This window comes from Carlito syrichta, unplaced genomic scaffold (genome assembly GCF_000164805.1).
Source record: "Carlito syrichta isolate Samal-C Ts95f unplaced genomic scaffold, Tarsius_syrichta-2.0.1 Scaffold309200, whole genome shotgun sequence".
NCBI classification, from domain to species: Eukaryota; Metazoa; Chordata; class Mammalia; order Primates; family Tarsiidae; genus Carlito; species Carlito syrichta.
This window is the reverse complement of record NW_007253296.1, coordinates 394,825-414,302: the sequence shown is the minus strand read 5'-3', so window position 1 is coordinate 414,302 and position 19,478 is coordinate 394,825. Positions and strand designations below refer to the sequence as shown.

The following is a 19,478-nucleotide window of genomic DNA, read 5'->3' as shown; positions in this document are numbered from 1 at the left end:
TAATTTCTAAATGACTGCATATAATACCAGGAGCAGTAGTCCCATAATATGTTTGCATATTTTGAACATTTACATTGCTCCAAATTCTTTGCTTTTTATAAAATAAAACAAAAACTTCTATGCATCATACTTGTATTTCTTAAATAAAATGTCTGCTTGTTACCTTTTTATTATAAAAATTAATATAATAATTTTTTAAGTTTCTGTGTACATATTATGGAGTACATGTAATATTTTGATACATGCACACAATGGGTAATGATGAAATCAAGGTCATTGGAATACTCATCATATCAAATTGTTATCATTTCTTTGTGTTAAGGACATTCTAAATTTTCTCTTTTAGCTATTTTGAAATATACAATAAATTACTGATGACCATAATTACCCTGCTGTGCTACTGAACACTATCACTTATATTTCTTCTAACTGTTTTTTTGTACCAATTAGCCAACTTCTCTTCCTTCCCCACCCTATCCTCTGGTAACCACCAAAAAGTTAACACATAATTTTTTTTAAGAGAGTCTTCCTATGTTGCTTAGGCTGGATTCAAATTCCTGGACTCAGACGATCCACCTGCCTCAGACTCCCAAAAGCCAGGACTATGTAAGCACCACTGCTTACATAATGCTTATAAGAAGAATTCAAATGCAGAAATGCTTAGAGAACTGAAAGGTCTCCTTAATCCTATCCCCAAGTAATAATTATTGTTAATCAAAACAAATAAGTTTGGCTGTAGCATTTTCCATGCACAAACAGAAGTTTACTATATTTTTAACATAAAAATGGAGTTGCACTATACTTAATATTCTGTATTGTGCTTTTTTCCACTAAACCACATATCATATTTTACCATTTTTCATAGTTCATAGTTTCAGAGTATTCCATTGTGTCAATGTATTCTAATTTATTTATTCTTCCTTGGTGAGCATTTACATGTTCCCTCCTTTAAAAGTATATTAAACAATGCCAAAGTGAAGATTCTTGCAAATAAATTATTGCATGTATATTCACATTTTTCTGTGGAATACATTTTAAGATGTGAAACTGCTGAACTGAAAGGTATGCATATTTAAAATTGAAAGACTGGGCCGGGCTCGGTGGCTCAGCCTTAATCCCAGCACTTTGGGAGACTGAGTCGAGTAGATTGCCTAAACCTGCGGGTTCGACACCAGCCCAGGCAACTTGGCGAGACCTCATCTCTACAATAAATCAAAAATTAGCCAGGCATGGTAACGCACACCTATAGTCCCGACTACTTGGAAGGCTGAGGCGAAAGGATCACCAGAGCCCAACAGGCCAACGCTGGGGTGGCCGTGAGTGTGCCACTGCACTCCAGCCTGGATGACAGGGTGAGACACCAACTAAATAAATAAATAAATAATATTGAAAGGCTGAGTCTAAGTGCCCTCTCCCAATATTTACATAACACGTTAATTGAAATATAAGGCATAAATACTGTTAATTAAATATAAATTTTGGTGACTGCAGGCTTCACCAAATTTCAGTGTCCACCTGAAAATATGAATACTATTCTTGGCTGTGCAGAGACAGGTTTAACTCACTTTCCAGGCAAAGACTATGCACCATACCCTATAGTGTTGTCCAATATAGCAGCTGCTAGCCACATGTGGCTACTGAGCATCTGAAACATGGCGGTGGGAATTGAGATGTACCATCATTAAGGTACATACCAGATTTTCAAGACTTGGGACAAAAACTGAAAATATGTCAATAATTCTAAGTGATAAATTGTTGAAATAACATTTTTGATATCTTGGGTTAAATAAAATATATTATTAAAGTGAAGCTCACCTGTTTCTTTTTACTTTTTTTAAGTGGCTTTAAAATTACATATATATTACACGTTTTTATTAGATGGCGCTGCCTTGTAGAATATCTTTACATTTTAATACAATGTTTTCAATAACTATTAGCTACATAATGAAAGACAGGCTTTGTGAAGTAAACAGATTAAAGATGATTTAGCAATGTGTACTAAATGCAATGTAGTCATCTAATCTCTGTGCCACCGAAAATGGGATCATTTGTTTTCATATGAGAACACCTTTCACCAATCATACTAAGAAAAGATAATAATTTTGTTGTGGGTCAGGTAATTTTGTTATGGGTCAGGCACAGTGGCTCACGCCTGTAATCCCAGCTCTCTGGGAGGCCAAGACAAGTGGATTGCTTGAGTTCAAAACCAGCTTAAGTAAAATAGCAAGACTTCATCTCTATAAAAAAAAAAAAAAAAGCCAAATGTGGTGGTGCATACCTGTGGTCCCAGCTACTCAGAAGACTGAGGCAGAAAGAGTACCTGAGCCCAGAAGCTGGAGTCTGTGGTGAGTCATGATCATGCCACTGCACTCCAGCCTGGGTGACAGAGTGAGACCATGCCACCAAAAAAAAAAAAAACTGTGCTGGAACAACAAACCAACATAGTAAGACATCACACCATTAAAGGTCTGAAAGTTTAATCCATTTACATTATGATTTCTAATTAAACCACAATTAAATCCACTTATATATAATGCCATATAAAATACTGATAATCAATCATTATCGCTGTATTTCCAAAAACCAAAATATTTTATTTTTTTAAATAAGTTATTTTCTAGCACCCAATTAGCAAGCTGCTATGCCCAGTCTGACTAGGCCATCATTTAAACAAATGACCTGTTGTTATTTAAACTGTTTCCGCAAGGTAATCTTCCACAAGTTAATCTTTGCTATAACATTTCTGGAAGTCTTATCTTTACAGCCCTATCCAAACAAAGAGCAAAAATTACTCAATGGTGGGACTTACTATCAGTGACGACAGCTGGCACACTCTGCAGTCTATTTAAGAAAGTTATTTATACTCTTCTCGTCTAGCCTAGGCCACTTGGTTTAATCGTTTAGGGCAGGATGCTAATATAGTCAAGGTGTCATTTTGGTGGCTGTATAAGTCAGTTGGTCCTACCAGTGAAACAACTCAACAACCAGAGGTTAGAAGAATAGGCTCTGCAGACAGACCAATCAGTTCAAATCCTAGTTTGCTACTTACTGGCTCTGTAATGCTGGGTAGATTACTTTACATGAATTAGCTCATTTAATCTACATAACAACTATGAGATGTGACTTCTATTATTATAGTCTTCTCACAGATGAGGAAATTGAAGTACTAAGATGTAAGGGAAATTGCCCAAAGTCTCAAGGTCAATAAATGAAAGAGTCAGATTTCAAACCTTGACGTTTTGGTTGGCACAGTGGCTCACACCTGTAATCCCAGCACTTTGGGAGGCCTAGGCAGGATTGCTTGAGGTCAGGAATTCAAGACTAGCCTGGGCAATATAGTGAGATCCTCATCCCTAAAAACAAACTTTAAAACATTAGCCAGGCATGGTGGTGTAATCCCAGCTACTCAGAAGGCCGAAGCAGAAGGATCCCTTGAGCTCAGGAGTCCAGGGTTGAAGTGAGCTATGATCTTCCCACTGTACTCTAGCCTAGGCAACAGAGTGAGACCCAATCTCAAAAAAGCAAATGAAGAGACTAAAACCTAGACAGTTTGGCTCCAGAGCCTGTGCTCACTCTGCCTCTGCATGTGAACTGCTTAACAATGCCTGACCTGTAAGTTCTATGAATATTAGTTGCTAGCATTTACTGCTATGAGTAAATGATTCTCTGATTCTGATCACATCCCTCACATGTATTGTCACAAGGAGAGTCAGATGAGTACAGATGACACCACCAAAAACAATTCCCGCGTATGTATGACCTTATTTATGACTTTTAAAATCTTTTTATTTTGCAATAATTTTAGACTTCTAAGACCCTATAATATACTTAGTTGTGATGTCTCCTTAGTCTCCTGCAATCTGTGACAGCTCCTCAATCTTCCCTGTTTTTTCATTACCTTGACACTTGGCAAGTACTGACCAGGTATTTTGTAGTGTGCTTCACAATCTGGATACATGTGCCGCTGTATGATGAGATTGAGGTTAGGCATTTTTGGCAAGATACCAAAGAGATGCCGTTGTGCCCTTCTACTAAAGACAGAGGGGTGTAGTTACATCTTACTACTGGTATTGCTAATCTTTAACACTTGATTAAGGTGGCATCTGCTGGGTTTCTCCATTAGTGTGTTACCCTTTGTAATTAATTAATACATATCTTAGGAGAGATGTTTTGAAACCATGAGAAATGGGAAATGGTGTATTTATACCATTTCTCCTAAAACCTTTGCTGATTAATTTTAGCATGAATTGGTGAATCTTGTCTACAAAAATTATTACTGTGGGCTTTGCCTAGTGGTAATTTTCTATTTCTCATTCCCATTCTAATTCTCTCACTGGAATTATGCATGACCTTTTGACGGTATATCAACTGGACTCCAAAACACTTTTATGAAACAAACCAAAGTGGTAAAAGATTATGTAAAAATTCTATAGGCCTTTCAAGTATGGAAAGCCCTTTCGTTGTGGTTTCTTGACTTCTGCAGTAACCAAAAGTACCTCATATGCAGAAATGTGATCACAGATAAACTGATCCCACCCTACGTGACTTCTCTGACGCATCAAGCATTTCTAAGCTATTTGCCACACTAGAAGAATGCTTACTCCTCCAACACTCATGTAGAGTTCTCAATATTTTTAAGGTTATATATTTACAGTTATAGTCATTTTAACTTTACTATCATAATCATCCACATTTTCTGGCTAATGTCCACAAGGCATTATAGTAGATAATATGTCTGGAATTGTCTTAAAAAATAAGGTAGTACAATCTTGACCTCAAAGGGTACATAATATAGCTATGTGCCCCAACACTTCTAAAAGTCATAAAAATACAATAATGTAGAAAAGGTATTTTTTCTCTCAATTATCCTGAAGAACATATATTTGCAAGAGCAATGTCAATAAACATGAGAGTAACTAAAGAAACTAACATTTTTGAATTTATACTATGTATCAGATATTTACACATTTCATTTAATTTCCACACAAAATCTATAAAGCAGGGATTATTATCTCTACTTAGCAAATAAGAAATGTGAAGCCCAGAGAATAAAGAACAGTCAAAATCAAACAGCCAGACAGAGCTAGAATTTGAACCCAAGTTTCTTGAAATCCCGAGCTCCTCCCTCCATAGAACATTTATGACCTAATAATTTTATAAGCAGAGTACTAGAGAAAAATCTAATGCCAAAATTAAAGAATAAGGTAATCTTCAGGCTGGTCACTTATTTATTTTATTTTAATCAATTAATTACTTTACTTACTTATTTTTAGAGACAGGGTTTCTCACTCTGTCACCAGGTTAGAATGCAGTAGTGTGACCACAGTTCACTGCAGCTTCCAATTCCTGGGCTCAAGCAATCCTCCTGCTTCAGCCTCCCAAAGCACTGGGGTTACAAGTGTAAGCCACAATGCTCGGCCCAGCATAGTCATTTATAAAGTACTATCAGTAAAATTCTTCAAGTCCTTGGAGAGCGGTATGGGCGAGACAGGTACAGAAGAGGCTTGTGTGTAAGAAAGTAAATGAACACTAGGGAAGGGGAGACTTGCCCAGCCTTGGAATACTAATAGCAATAATAATTACAGTAATAATGGTAACAAATACTTATATCATGCTTACTATGTACAGGGAACTATACTAAGAAAGTGGTACATATACTACTACTCATTGAATACTCACAGCATCCCTTCAAGGCTGGTACTGTTATCACCTTCATTTTATAGATAAAGAAGCCAAACTAGCAAAGAGAGTTTAAGGGTTTTGACCAAAGTAACTACTAATTAATGTCAAAGATGAGATTCGAATTCAGGCAGTCTGGCTCTTAAGTCCATGCTCTTAATTACTATACTAAAAGTGAACCTGAAGTATAAAGATTCGAAAATCTCAACACAGAAAAACAATTAAACAAATTATAACAATTTAACTTGAGATTTAAGAAAAGTGGCTCCAAATAAAAAGATGATTTTTAAAAAGCCAAAAATTTTGAATTTCTGTAAATAAGAAAGATAAGTATTTCCTGATGAGTTTTGTTAATTATTAAATACTACAACAAATTAACTAAAGTAATTGTGAAATCTATTTCTCTGAAGATCTTTAAAAATGAGATGGACTCACATTTGTCTAAAGGGCATGTAATGACAGGTAGGCTCTAATAAGGATGTGGTATTAGCTTATCTGTCTAAAACTGTCCTAACACAATGAGTTTAGGATTTTCTTTTAGTGTGCACCTGAATTACAAGCAGTTGCTTTCACACCAAGACCCTGTGTGATATTATGTCTCATACACACACATACACACCATTACCAAGTCTAAAAGTATAGCAGTGTCAATTCTGACTCTTGCTCCTTCTTTTGTCTATATCCTTATAAGATTCCTTAAAAGTTCAAAGGGTGGAAGGTTTTCCTGAAGTCAGAAATATCTCAATTTTCTCATAAAAATTTGATTTCTCATCTCACTTAAGCAAACCATTTACATTTTTTGCAGTCCTTCATTTATATCTTTTTAGCATACTGTGTACACATATGAAATCATGAAAATGGACCATCAATTCTAAATAAGAGAATAAAATGACTTATTCTATAGAAACCACTTGTTTAAGTTAAAATAATTTCTATCTTACTTCTGTTTTCTTATTATAGTGAAATGCAAATATTATTTCATCCATCCATTCAATAACAATAAAACTAAAAGTCGGTAAAATTATATTTCCATTTTAGAGTAAGAAACATTTGAGTCGCAAAAAATCCTTCAAATACAATTTTGGTTATTTTTCTAATCCTTAGAAACATCAGAATCATCAGAAGAAAAGGAAGAAAAAGAAAAATGACATAGCCAAAATGCCAGAGAAGAGATACAACACATGTTAAAACTTTTTCCAAAAAGTAACTCACCGAAGTTTCCTTCCTTTGCTGGCTTTCCTATCTACTTTCTTGTGGATTTTGCTTCGTAACTTCTGGATTGCAAGCCACTGTCTGGGAAATACGCAAGCAACATTTTGCATTATCACTAACAGAAACAGTTATATGTATTGACAAATTGAAATTTTTCTCACTAACAACCCTGCAGAAAGAAATCATAAACCTACATCAAGTTCCTCGAGTTAGTTTGGGGCCAAGGCAGCTAATCAATTGAAGAGGATTTGTGCAAAGGTTTAAAAAAAAAAAAAAAAAAACCAACAACAACAAATGGCAGCAGGGAAATACTACAGCAAATTTGGTTAAAAATGCTCCTTAGTTTTTGAAGTTGTTGTTGACAAACACTAAATCTACCAGTCTGCAGGAAAACCAATCAAAATGAGTATAGCTGCTTGGGCTTTCTTTTAATGTTTTAGCTATGCAGCATGTTCTACTACTAATGTCGCAACTGCTCGTTGGCTTGAATATATGAATTCTTTAAATTTAACTTTCCCTTTAGTAATAAGCAAGTGCTTTTTCTTATGCTTTCCAGTGTTTGCTACTTTGTATCATAATTACCCATTACTGATACTACCTTTAGTCATTTTCATGTCATGTATAAATATTTTGGCATCTTTTACTAAAAGACAAGGACTCTTTTCCTCCCAACATAATCTCAATAACATCATCACATTTAAAAAACAACAACAATTATTATCAATTATTCAGTCTTCAAATTTTCCAGAATGTCTCAATTTTACAGTTGGGGTATATGAATCAGGATCCAAACAAGATTCATAAATTCTGCAGTCAATTTAGATAAGAAGGAATTAACTTTTTAGTGAGGGACACTAGGCTAAGAAAATCTTCATAAATTGTTCATATGAACAAATGTGAAAAAAAGAAAGAGAAGAAGAAATAGCAGCAGCAGCTAGTCATCTTACCTGATTTATACAATGAAGACTCAACATGGGGGGGAAAAAATCTAGGGAAATCCAATTACTGTAATCTTAATATAATCTTAATTACCATAATCTATTTTATTGTAAAGTCAGATAAATGTACAATATAATCACCACTTAAATGCAATTTGCTCTATCACATTAAATTTATAGTGAACAGCTCTCTATAACATTCCAGTGATAAACGGAGTATCAACAACATCCCACCCTAAAATTCAAATAATATTTTACTCAAATAAAATTATTTCATCAATGCTTTCTTGAAATGCTGCTCTGCCCAGAATCCCATTCTGGCACTTGCAGCTTTTGTTTCCTTTCATGCTTTTGCAAATTATGGCTCATGGCTTTTTAAATGTACACTATTCATTAGGAAGCACTCTAAATGCCCCTTTTATTTTCCGACCACAGGAACTTCCTTCACTACTTTACATTCTACCCTAACATCTGGGTAATGCTGCCACCTTCCATTTCTAATTGTGCTGAAGCTTTTACTGAAGGGGTGGAGGTCTAAATTAGGGCAGATTCTAACAAAGCAGATTCAATGAGGAGCAAGGAACCTGTTGTACATAGTGCCATGTTCTGACAGCTGAGAACACACATTTGGGTAACTGCTTTTTATCCTCTGGTCAACAGACTGATATGGATACAATCACAACCCCAACCAGAGAGCAAAGAGCAAAGGAAAGACTTTGTAAAACAATCCCTAAAACAAACGCATAGTGTTTCATAATCTCTTTTCAAATTGCATTTACAGCAATGTAACAATTACTGTGTCTTACTAGCCTTTATTATCTTGCTTAATTTTGATAATTTTAGGGCCAATCACTGTTTTGGAGGTAGAATTAAGAGGACCCAAGGGGAGAAACTATTATATAGTCTGCTTGCATGAATAGAAAGCCATATCTAAATTACCTTCCCATGGCCACCTGATCGTTGGGATCCAAGGAGCTTGTCTTGCGTTCTATGAGTTCTCGAAGGAGCTAGGGAAAAAAGGAAAGCAACTGATTAATTTATCATCTCCTGTGCCAACTGACTTTAAAAGGGCACAGAAGGAATTCTGAATGGCATAGTGACAGCTCTGAAACTACAATCAATAAGGACAACCCAGTGGCAAGAGCATGACTGAATTCCACTAACCCTTTCATATTTATATATATATAAAAAGGTGATTATAGCAATAGCTGAGAAAAGAAGTTCATTTGGAGGACTTATTGTACTGCAGTTCATTTCAAATGGATCAATGAGTATACAACAATCCCTTCATTGTTTTTATGATTAGTTTTGTCTACCCCATCGGTATCGATGGAGAATCTTTAAAAGGTCAGATGGGAAGGGCTATGTGCAAAAAGGGAGATACATCACCAACAGGATAATGGTGCAAGGTTAACTTCTGAACTATAACTTCAAGCAGTCAGAAAGGTCTTCCTCAGGCAAAGACTTTATTGTATACAATTAAAAGTGTGGACTCCATCCTCCAGCTTTCCATAGCTGCCATTCTACCATGCTTGCTACTAAGTGATTTAACCACACATGACACCAACACACTCACAGCCACAACAACTTTAAGAGGGAACCTAAAGAAAGTCATTTGTGTATGCTGCAAATATAACACAGAGGACCAGGCTCTCATCTCACACAATTTCATGGGAGTTACTCTAAATGACTCTCCTACTGTCTTCTTAATCCTTACTCCACTGCATCTCATCAAAATCTAAATCTATACCTTTCAAACAGACTTAAGAATTTGCACTAGATCGTAAAGTCCAAGGTGATGAGAAGCAATAGATTTAAAAGTTAAATATTAAAGGAGGAAAATCCTAAATTACAATAAACTATAAGACTATAAGTGCTATATGCAGAGAAACAGCAAGAGATTAAAATTCCAAAAATCTGAGAAAAATCTAAGGGAAGATGCTAAAATAAACTAGTTCCTGCTAATCATCTGTCAATAATGCAGATGTAACTTTAAAACTTGTGTCTTCACAAAAATTAGCAATTATTTTGTAGGTGAGGCGTCGTGGTAGCAATACAGTTACTTCACCAAGTAAAACAGCTGAAGCCTGTGGGAACACGAAGAAGGAGGAATAAATTCCTCTGAAAGTAGTTTACTTTCTAATTTTCATTTGTTTTTGTAACTAGGTGCTAGAAGAAGTAAAACAAGTTTAGAAAAATATTCACTTCCAAAAGATGAATCTTTACGCAAAAGTGAAAAAAAGGACATCTCAATCACAATTACAAAACCTCCTGTGTTTTTCATTTGCTTATTTTGGGCATTACTACCACAGCAATTATGTTTTAAAATGCGGGGACCAGAAGCCACTGGTTTATTATCACTAGAAAACAGCAAGCTATTTCTCTACCCTGTTTATCTGATTGATTCCCAACATCTTTCTGGCAGCCAATCTATCAGTTTATCTCTCCTACTTCATCACAGTCATTTCTGGCAGCTTAAAACAAGATCCAAATCCAGTGTTACACAGACATACGACATAGTAAACCTATGTAACATTGTTGCTGTGTAAACAGCTGCCCTTAAGGCTAAGCAAAAATGGGCTTCTGGTTCCTAGTCAATATTCTGTCAAAAGCAAGGTTGGGGAGAGAGGTTAATAAAAAGAAGAGAAAGAGAAAAATAAAAAGGAAGGAAAACAACAGAATGACTGACTGCATTTCATTGCCCTTACCGTGTTCCAGTCACACAACAGATTACAACAATGAATCCTGGTTTTCTTAATCATCTTAGGTCCCTTGAGACTGGGGCAGTCATGGCCACTGGGGAGCAAGAGCTCATGGAAGGCTTCCCCGGCACAACAGGTGATCCTCTGGAAGTCAGCTCCATGTGCCCCTGCCAAAGGCTGAAAATTGGAGCCACACAACTGCAGTGGATCTACTACCCTTGCAGTGGTCTCTGCAATTCGAGCACCATGTTGGTGCAACATTTACTTTCAAGCACTCTGTGTACCCACACATTCTGGGCTGCATTTTCACTACACAAGTGTTTCGCATGGCTATTCTTTGTCATTCATAATTTAAAAGGTTGTTTTATTGGTCTATCTTGCTAAGTCTAGTTTATTCAGGTCAATATTTCAGAAGATTCTGCTGTGTTGAAGGTAAGAAAGCAACAACAACACAGTTACACAAACTATTCCCATGGCCATTATTATTTCCCACTATCACTGAGTTTAAATTTAACTAGGAAAATGGCTTTCAAAAAAGTTGCTGAAAATGAAGCTTTAGGGATACTGGCTTCTAAGTTCAATTCTTATAGCTTTAACTTCATGGACAAACTTTTCCACTAAACTTCAAGTTCCTGTTATTTATTAGAGCTTTTTAACAATAATATAATTTTTGTAGTAATTTTCCATGTGGCTCAGAAAATGGAGATGCATAAAATATTTTTGTTCTAGTTTGCTACAATTCCTCCAGATAATCAATTCAGAAAGGTTTGACTGTATCTTTAGTTCTAGGGGAAAACCACAGATGTAGGTAGGTTTTCAGGTCAGTCACAAAAACCTATCCAACCCATAACAAATAAGAGGAATGGCACTGACAGTACTATTCAGCATCTATAATATTTTCACTAGAAAAATACATGCCAGAATCAGTTAAAAATGGGAGACCGACACATTAGTTTATCTCATCACCCGTCTCAATCCCTCTAAAAGACTACAGAGGAATAAAATGAATGTATTAACCCATGAGAGAAAAGAGAAAGGGAGAGCTACTGTGAGCATATTTTCATACAATTGTCTAAAAGGAAGTTATTACCCAAGTGCACAGAGGGAATAAAGGTGAGGGTGAAGCCGATTATGTTAGGCCACAGAACCCCTGTGAGGATCAGCTGAGTGGCAGTTACCATGCAATGTAGGAGAAAGGGGAAGCTTGAGACTTCTTCATTATCCCAATTACCCCACACAGTCAAGTGACTGAGCACCTCTACCACCTCCTCTCACTAAGAGAAATTTTATTTTTTGGAAAAACGGAACCAAAAAAGCTACAGAGTGTAATACCAGGCACGGAAGTCTGAAATGGGGTACCAGGAAAAAGTTCTATGCTAGTATCTGAAAACTGCTGTTCCTTTTCCCCAACCTATTTATAAAAAAACTAACAGCCAAGTATATGATTTCCTAGGCAGGAAAGCAGAGTCTTTTCTGGAGACACTGAATGGTTGACTCCTTATCCCCCAAAAATAAGATTTCCAAGTCACTACAGTCTTCTGAATATGTCCCCCAAAATCCATGTGTTGAAAACTTAATCTCCAATGCAACAATATTGGGAGGTATGACCTTTGGGAAGTGATTGAGTCATGAGGCTCCGTCCTCATGAATGGGATTAGGGTTGATTTCCTCACATTCACTCTTGTCTCTCTTCCATTTTGTCCTCTTCATTGTAGTAAAAGTAATATTTTCAAAATGCAAACGTGTCAGGACATTTGTCTGGATACCACGAGGTCCTGTCCACCTCTCCAACCTAGCCTAACCTTCTGCCTCTATACTCCAGTCCCACCAGGCTTCATTCTATACCTGAAATGCTACGTAGACACTCTCCCCACAGAGCCACTTTTTGTGCACATACTACCCAGAGCAGGCTTCCTAGCCACTTACCTCCTTACCTCCCACTCCTTCTCTACATATTCATTAAATGTCAGTTTGACCATCTCTTCCTCGGGGAAACCTTTCTTACCACACACACCACAAACATGCATTATGTCTTTGTTGTACTTACTGTATATTTTATTCATGGATTACTGATTGCTGTCTATTTCCTTCACTAGCTGACTGTATGACTATATGCTTCACCAAGAATGGAGACTCTATCTGAATATACTCACCAGTCTACCCCCTGTGTGGGCCAGTTAAGTAGCTCAAGAAATATATACAGAGGGAAATAATTATTTCTGGTAGAAAATACCATTGTAGTTTGCTTTATCATTCACACACACCTACACCTTTTTAGTATTTTTTTTTTTTTAATTGGAATCTCACTCTGTCGCCCAGACTGGAGGGCAGTGGCTGTTCCCGGCCACCGCAGCCTCGACCTGCTGGGCTCCGGCAATCCTTCCGCCTCAGCCTTCCAAGTAGCCGGAATTACAGGCATGCGCTACCACGCCCAGCTGATTTTTTGATTTATTGTAGAGATGAAGTCTCGCTGCCCAGGCAGGTCTCAAACCCATGGGCTCAGGCAATCCACTCACCTCAGCCTCCCAAAGGCATGGGATTACAGGCTGAGCCACCAAGCCCGGCTTTTTTAGTATTTTTAAACAAAAGGAATTAATATATAATAGCCTGACTCTAATACAGAGTACTACTACTATCTGCACTTTTTATCATTGCCATTATCAATAATACCTCTTCCCCAATGATATTCTCCTTCTCATATATCTAACACAGGCCAGATGGCCTATTTAACAAACCTGGATGGTTTGTTTTAAGTAGGTGAGAATGACCCTTTTTTTAAAAAAAAGAAAAGAAACCATCCTTAAGAGTACTTGAATTAAAAACAAAAACAAAACATTATTTAATCCAAGTGAATTAAAAATTTTAAAATACTTCTCATTCTTTTACTATTAAAATGATAAAGATTATCCTCTCTCGGGTACTTTTCTCAAAGGAAGAAGCTGGTTCTCCTCAGGAAAAGAGGAGAAGGAATAGATCCTTGGTGCTTCCTCTACACCTCCAGCCCCTCTCCTTGACCTTTTCTGTAGCACCTTTTACTGCCAGGTACCTTGACATCTCAGTAAAAAAGGTGTGAATTAATTCCAGTTACAGTGTTTTCTATTTAAATCTCTTTTATTTATTAAACAGATTTTCCAAGTATCAGTTGCAGATCTCCATCTCTCGTTTTCTAAGATCTAATGCTTCTAGGTATGAGCTTCCAGTTATGTGAAATGTGTGCTGCACAGTTCAAAGTAACAATAAATATTTGCCAAAGAGTCTGACATAGCTGAGTCTTGAATTCCAGCTCTGCCCCTAACTAGCTGTGCAATTTGAGACAAGTTACTTGACCTCTCTGAAATTCAGTTTCCTTACCTTATAAAGTGGTAATTATACCTTATAAAGTTGCTCTGAGAATAAAAAAAGATGATATAAGTAAAGTACTTAGCAAAATATAAGTATTCAATAAATAGGAACACTGTCAACATAGGTAATACTCATAGATAATCCCTAAACCCTATTTGGTATAAAAAATTCATTACCTTCCACAGCTAAATCACCACAGTTGCTAACAATCAACAAGTACAGTAATTTAATTTTCCTTTCTACTTTTTTCCAACAAGTACAGTAATTCAATTTTCCTTTCTACTGATTTTCAAAAGTAGATAACAAATAAGATGTGAAATGAGGGAAAAGTAGAGTGAAAAAATAAAAAATGTAAAACACACAGAAAATGCACAAAAATGGTGAGTCAATACTTGAAAAGTACACACTTTTTTATAGGACTTTTCCCAACTAGAACCTGATAAATTGGAGGAAAAGTGATCCTCTCTCGAATCACTTATTCTATGAAATAACTGCTATACCCCTTGCATGACCTACAACTTCCCCTACTATCCTCGGATCACACAATCCCTCTATCTTGAAGGTCTCCTCCCAACCTCAGCCTATCTAAAATCTTATCTATACCTTTTTTTTTTTTTTTTGAGTTGGAGTCTCACTCTGTCGCCCAGACTGGAGTGCAGTGGCCGCTCCCGGCCACCGCAGCCTTGCCTGCTGGGCTCCGGCGATCCTTCTGCCTCAGCCTTCCAAGTAGCCGGAATTACAGGCATGCGCTACACGCCCGGCTGATTTTTTGATTTATTGTAGAGATGAGGTCTTGCTGCCCAGGCGGGTCTCGAACCCGCGGGCTCAGGCAATCCACTCACCTCAGTCTCCCAAAGGCACGGGATTATAGGCTGAGCCACCGAGCCCGGCTTATACTTTTTTTTGAAAGACCAGATCAAATGCCATGCCATTCCTGAAGCCTTCTCTAATTCCCCCAAACAATCATTAATTTCTCCCTCTTCTGAATTCTTCAATACATCCTCACCAAGAATTTTGGTTATTTGTTTTTATGTTATTTTGTTTGCTTGACTACACGCTTCTTGAAGCAGGGGATAGGTCTAATTCAAATTCTCACCCCTCACCCCATGGAACTTCACCACTGTCTTTTATACAGTGATTATTCAATAATATTTCTAAAATGAAAGCGTCAAGTAGGAAGTACTCTTGTAGATCTTCTGTATAAGGATAAAAAGTAACCGTCTTGTACAAGGGCAAGTATAATATTTCCAAGAAGAATAATATAGGGAAGAATGAAAGGAAATTGAGGCATGCGAATGAAGTCCAAGAGGCATCTTAATACTGAAGTTAAAAATAACCCACCTTTGGTTACTAAAATAAGAGAATGTATAGCTAGAGACTACCACTCAAAAGGCAGCCCAACTCTGCCTCACTGCCCTGGCTTTTAAAGATTTGATTTGTTTTTCTACTTTTTGATTCAGCACTGCATCACACCTCCGCTATGGAGCTACAGCTAACACCTGTGATTTGGAAGGAATGATAAATTCATTCACTGAATAAAGTAGTACTGCTTTCTCAGCACAAGTCCTAAAATATTTCAAAGGTCATAATTTTTCCCTAAGCGTGTCCATTTGGGTTAAAATTTATTAGTCAACACAGAAAACTTTCTCATCAGATACTATATCTCATTAGGCATGATATAGTGTCTCCCAATGTCTAATCATTAACTAGAAGTGTAAGTAAATCACTATCAGTATTAGACCCTGATGTGTAAAGACAGAGTAAGAATTAAGCAACTCAAATGCTATAAAGAATTTCTTTTTGCCAATTTGCTTTTCCTAAGTGACCACATTAAGCCATTCTTTCTAACCTATACCCAAGTAACAATGTATGGAGGGTGTTATTGCTTACATTTTCCAAAAGTTCCCGTTTCAAATATTCTGCCCCTTGGTCACTAGATAGATGTCCTGGTGTGTATCTTTTTTGTTTTTTCTCTTCATAAACAAAGGTGAGAAGAGGTACTGTACATTCTTTGGGACAACAGTTGAATTACTATTGCATTCTTTGGCAAGATTTGTTTTAATGACACCATACAATGTATCATCTGTACTGAAAGAATAAAGAGGAAGTTACTCTGAACTAAAAGAGGATTTACAAGTAAGATAAGGAAAAGGTAGAACTTGTATTTTGTAATTATATCCTTTAAGAATCAAAAGCCCAGCTGAAACAAATCTCTCCCTATCTTTTCAGCATTCTCCCTTTGGCACTTAGATGCCAATAATTCTTTAGCCCCTACCAGAATCAATAACCCATTGATCCTGCCACCCTTTCAGTATCCCTCTTCCTCTCCTTATTGATCCTGCCACCCTTTCAGTATCCCGCTTCCCTCCTTACCCAGGTGGACAAGATCCCATAATCAGGATAATCAATCCTGGTATATATAGATCCTCAGCTCCCTCGCAGGTTGTCCTTTGTCATACAGAGCCTCAATCCCTTGGGGATTGGTGTGTCTTGGACTTCTTTTTAGTGTTTTAGAAAGTATCCATCAGTGGAGTTTGAGGCCACAACCCAAAAGTTAAACACAATACTTTTGCAGAAAAATATATGAATATTTCCACATAAGTGGGATTTTAAAAAGCTTGTAACTAGCTTTATAGCCATTTGGGTCAGGTGTTATCACCACAATAGTTTGCCAAACCTACCAAAACAAAAACTATGAATTTTCAGAATACTTTTGATTTCAGAATTGCAGACAAGGGATTATATACTTGTACTTCCCTGGCAAAACCATGTTAAGTCTCAATATCTGCATCCATGTGAATGAATGTGGCTAGAGAAAATGACAAGTCCTTACAAATTGGTCTCACTCCCTTTAAATCATCACCACTAACCTTATGTGGGTCTTTAGTGCTACCTGACAATTCTACTACATTTTTCTAGTTCATTCACTCCTCTACTCTCTTAAGTAAGTTTTCCATGCCTTCTCTTTTCCCAAACATCCAGTTCCTCCTACATCTCACTCTCAATTCATAAAAAATAAAATGAAATAAAATAAAACAGAAGTACTCAGATGAGAACCTGCACATGCTCTCACCCCTTATCTACTTGCAACTGTAGCCATATGCTATATTCCATGAGACCAAGGTCTCTCAACAGTAACTCTCATCTCTTTCCAGCAACATCAACTTTTCCCTTTCTAATGGATTGTTTCCAGTAGCATATCCTATCTTAAAACTCTCTTGAACCTTTCAGCAGCTACTCAATTTCTCTATTCTCTTTACACAAACTTTCTCAAGAGTTGTCTATACTCACTGTCTCCAATTTGTCCCTTTCCAGTCTCTCTTGAACCCACTCCACCACTCTACCAAAACAGTTCTTGTCAAGGTCATCAATGACTCCTTCAGTGCTAAAAACAAGGTCAATTCTCTCTCAGTTCTTATCTTACTTGATTTATCTGCAGCATTTGATATAGGACACTCCCTTCTTTTAAAAACAAACAAAACTTTACAATACTCAGATATAATTAACATATCATACAATTCACCAATTTAAACTGTACAGTTCAGTGAGTTTGTATATTCAGAGTTGTGCAACCATCACCACATTTTAGAATATAATCATCACCCCCAAAAGAAAGTCATTACCCATTAGCAATCACTCTCCATTTCTCCCAACACCCTTGGCCCTAGGCAACCACTAATTTACTTCCTGTCTCTATATATGTGCCTTTTCTGGACATTTCATATAAAAAGAATCAAAGAGTATGTGGTCTCTGGTGACCGGCTTATTTCACTTGGCATGATGATTTCCAGGATTCATTCATGTTGTAGTATGTTTCAGTATTTCGTTCCTTTTTATGGCTAAACAATATTCAAGTACATGGATATACCACATTTTGTTTACCCATTTATCAACTTAGGAACATTTGTGGCTGTTATCAATACTTTGTGGCTATTATCAATACTACTGTAAACATTTATGTACAAAATTTTGTGTGACATAAGCTTTCATTTCTCTTGAGTATACACCTAGGAGTGAACTGTTAGCTCATATGGTAACTCTATGTTTAACATTTTGAAGAACTGCCAACCTTTCCCACAGAGGCTGCACCATTTCCTATTTCTACCAGCAATATATGTGGGATCCAAATTCTTCACAATGTTGTATTTCTGGTTACAGCCACCATAGTGAATGTAAAGTAGTACTCATGGTAGTTTATTTTGCACTTCCCTAAAGGCTAAAAATATTAAGCATCTTCTGTGCTTATTGGTCATTTGTAAATCTTCTTTGGGAAAATATCTATTTAGATCATTTACCATTTTTATTGGGTTATGTGGCTTTCATTATTGCGTTGTAAGAGTTCTATGAATATTCTAGTTACCAATCCATTATTGGAAAAATGACTTCCAAATACTTTTTCCCATTTTGTGGGTTGTCTTTTCACTTTCTTGATGGTACTTTTGCAGCACAAACGCTTTTACTCTCAATGAAGACTAGTTTTCTTTTGTCACTAGTGCTTTTGGTGCCATATGTAAGAAGTGTAAAAAACCAATGCTGAACTAAAGATCCTGAAGATTTACTCCTATGTTTTCTTCTAAAAGTGTAACAGTTTTAGCTCTTAAGTTGTGGTCTGTGATCCACAATGAGTTACTATTTGTGTAGATATGAGGGAAGGCTTCATCTTCATTCTTTTGCACGTGGATATCCAGTTGTCCCAACACCATCTATTCAAAAGACTGTTCTTTCCCTCACTGAATTGTCTTGGTACCTCATCATAAATGTAGGGGTTCACTTCTAGACTCTTAATTGTATTCCACTGATTTATATGCCTACCCTTATGCCAGCACCACATCTTGACTATTACAGTCTTCTAATCCATGAACATGGGAGAGTCTTCCACTTATTTAAGCTTTTAATTTATTTTAGCAATATTTACAGTTTTCAGTGTACACTTCTTCAATCTCCTTGTTTAAATTCATTACTAGGTATTCTATTCTTTTGGATGCTATTGTAAACAGAATTACTCTCCTAATTTCCTTTTCAGATTGCCATTGCTGGTATATAAAAACACAACTGATTTCTGTGTATTCATTTTGTGTCCTATAACTCGGCTGAATTTTTTTATTAGCTCCAGTAGCTTTTTGGGGCTTCTTTGGTGCTTTCTATATATAGGATGATGTAATCTGCACATAAAATAAGTTTTTTATTTTAGATGTTCTTTTTCTTGCCTAATTCCTCTGGCAAGACCCTTCAGTATATCGAATAGAAGTACAAGAACAAGCCAGGCTCGGTGGCTCAGCCTGTAATCCTGCGCCCTTGGGAGGCTGAGGTGAGTGGATTGCCTGAGCACGCGGGTTCGAGACCCGCCTGGGCAACTTGGTGAGACCTAATCTCTACAATACATCAAAAAATTAGCCGGGCGTGGTAGTGCGCACCTGTAGTTCCAGCTACGCGGAAGGCTGAGAAGGAAGGATCGCTGGAGCCCAGCAGGAGAGGCTGCGGTGGCCGGGAGCGGCCACTGCACTCCAGTCTGAGTGACAAAGTGAGACTCCAACTCAAAAAAAAAAAAAAAAAGAAGTGCAAGAACAGACATCCTTGTCTTGTTCCTAATCTTAGGGAAAAGCAT

At 36.9% G+C, this 19,478-nt stretch overlaps 1 protein-coding gene across 2 annotated transcripts in view; it reads right to left on the bottom strand.

The window, feature by feature from the left end:
• Positions 1-19,478, bottom strand: part of AATF (apoptosis antagonizing transcription factor) — a 97,134-nt gene that overhangs the window by 27,218 nt on the left and 50,438 nt on the right. The window contains exons 9-10 of one of the 2 annotated variants that reach the window (XR_002482467.1): positions 8,769-8,836; positions 6,892-6,968 (exon numbers count right to left, since the gene is read on the bottom strand). Coding sequence is in view for 1 of the 2 variants with exons in the window: in XM_008066949.1 (XP_008065140.1) it covers positions 6,892-6,972; positions 8,769-8,836 (149 nt within the window). In the remaining variant the exon portion in view is untranslated. Of the gene's footprint in view, positions 1-6,891; positions 6,973-8,768; positions 8,837-19,478 lie in introns of both variants that reach the window. The other variant, XM_008066949.1, reaches the window with a different exon arrangement.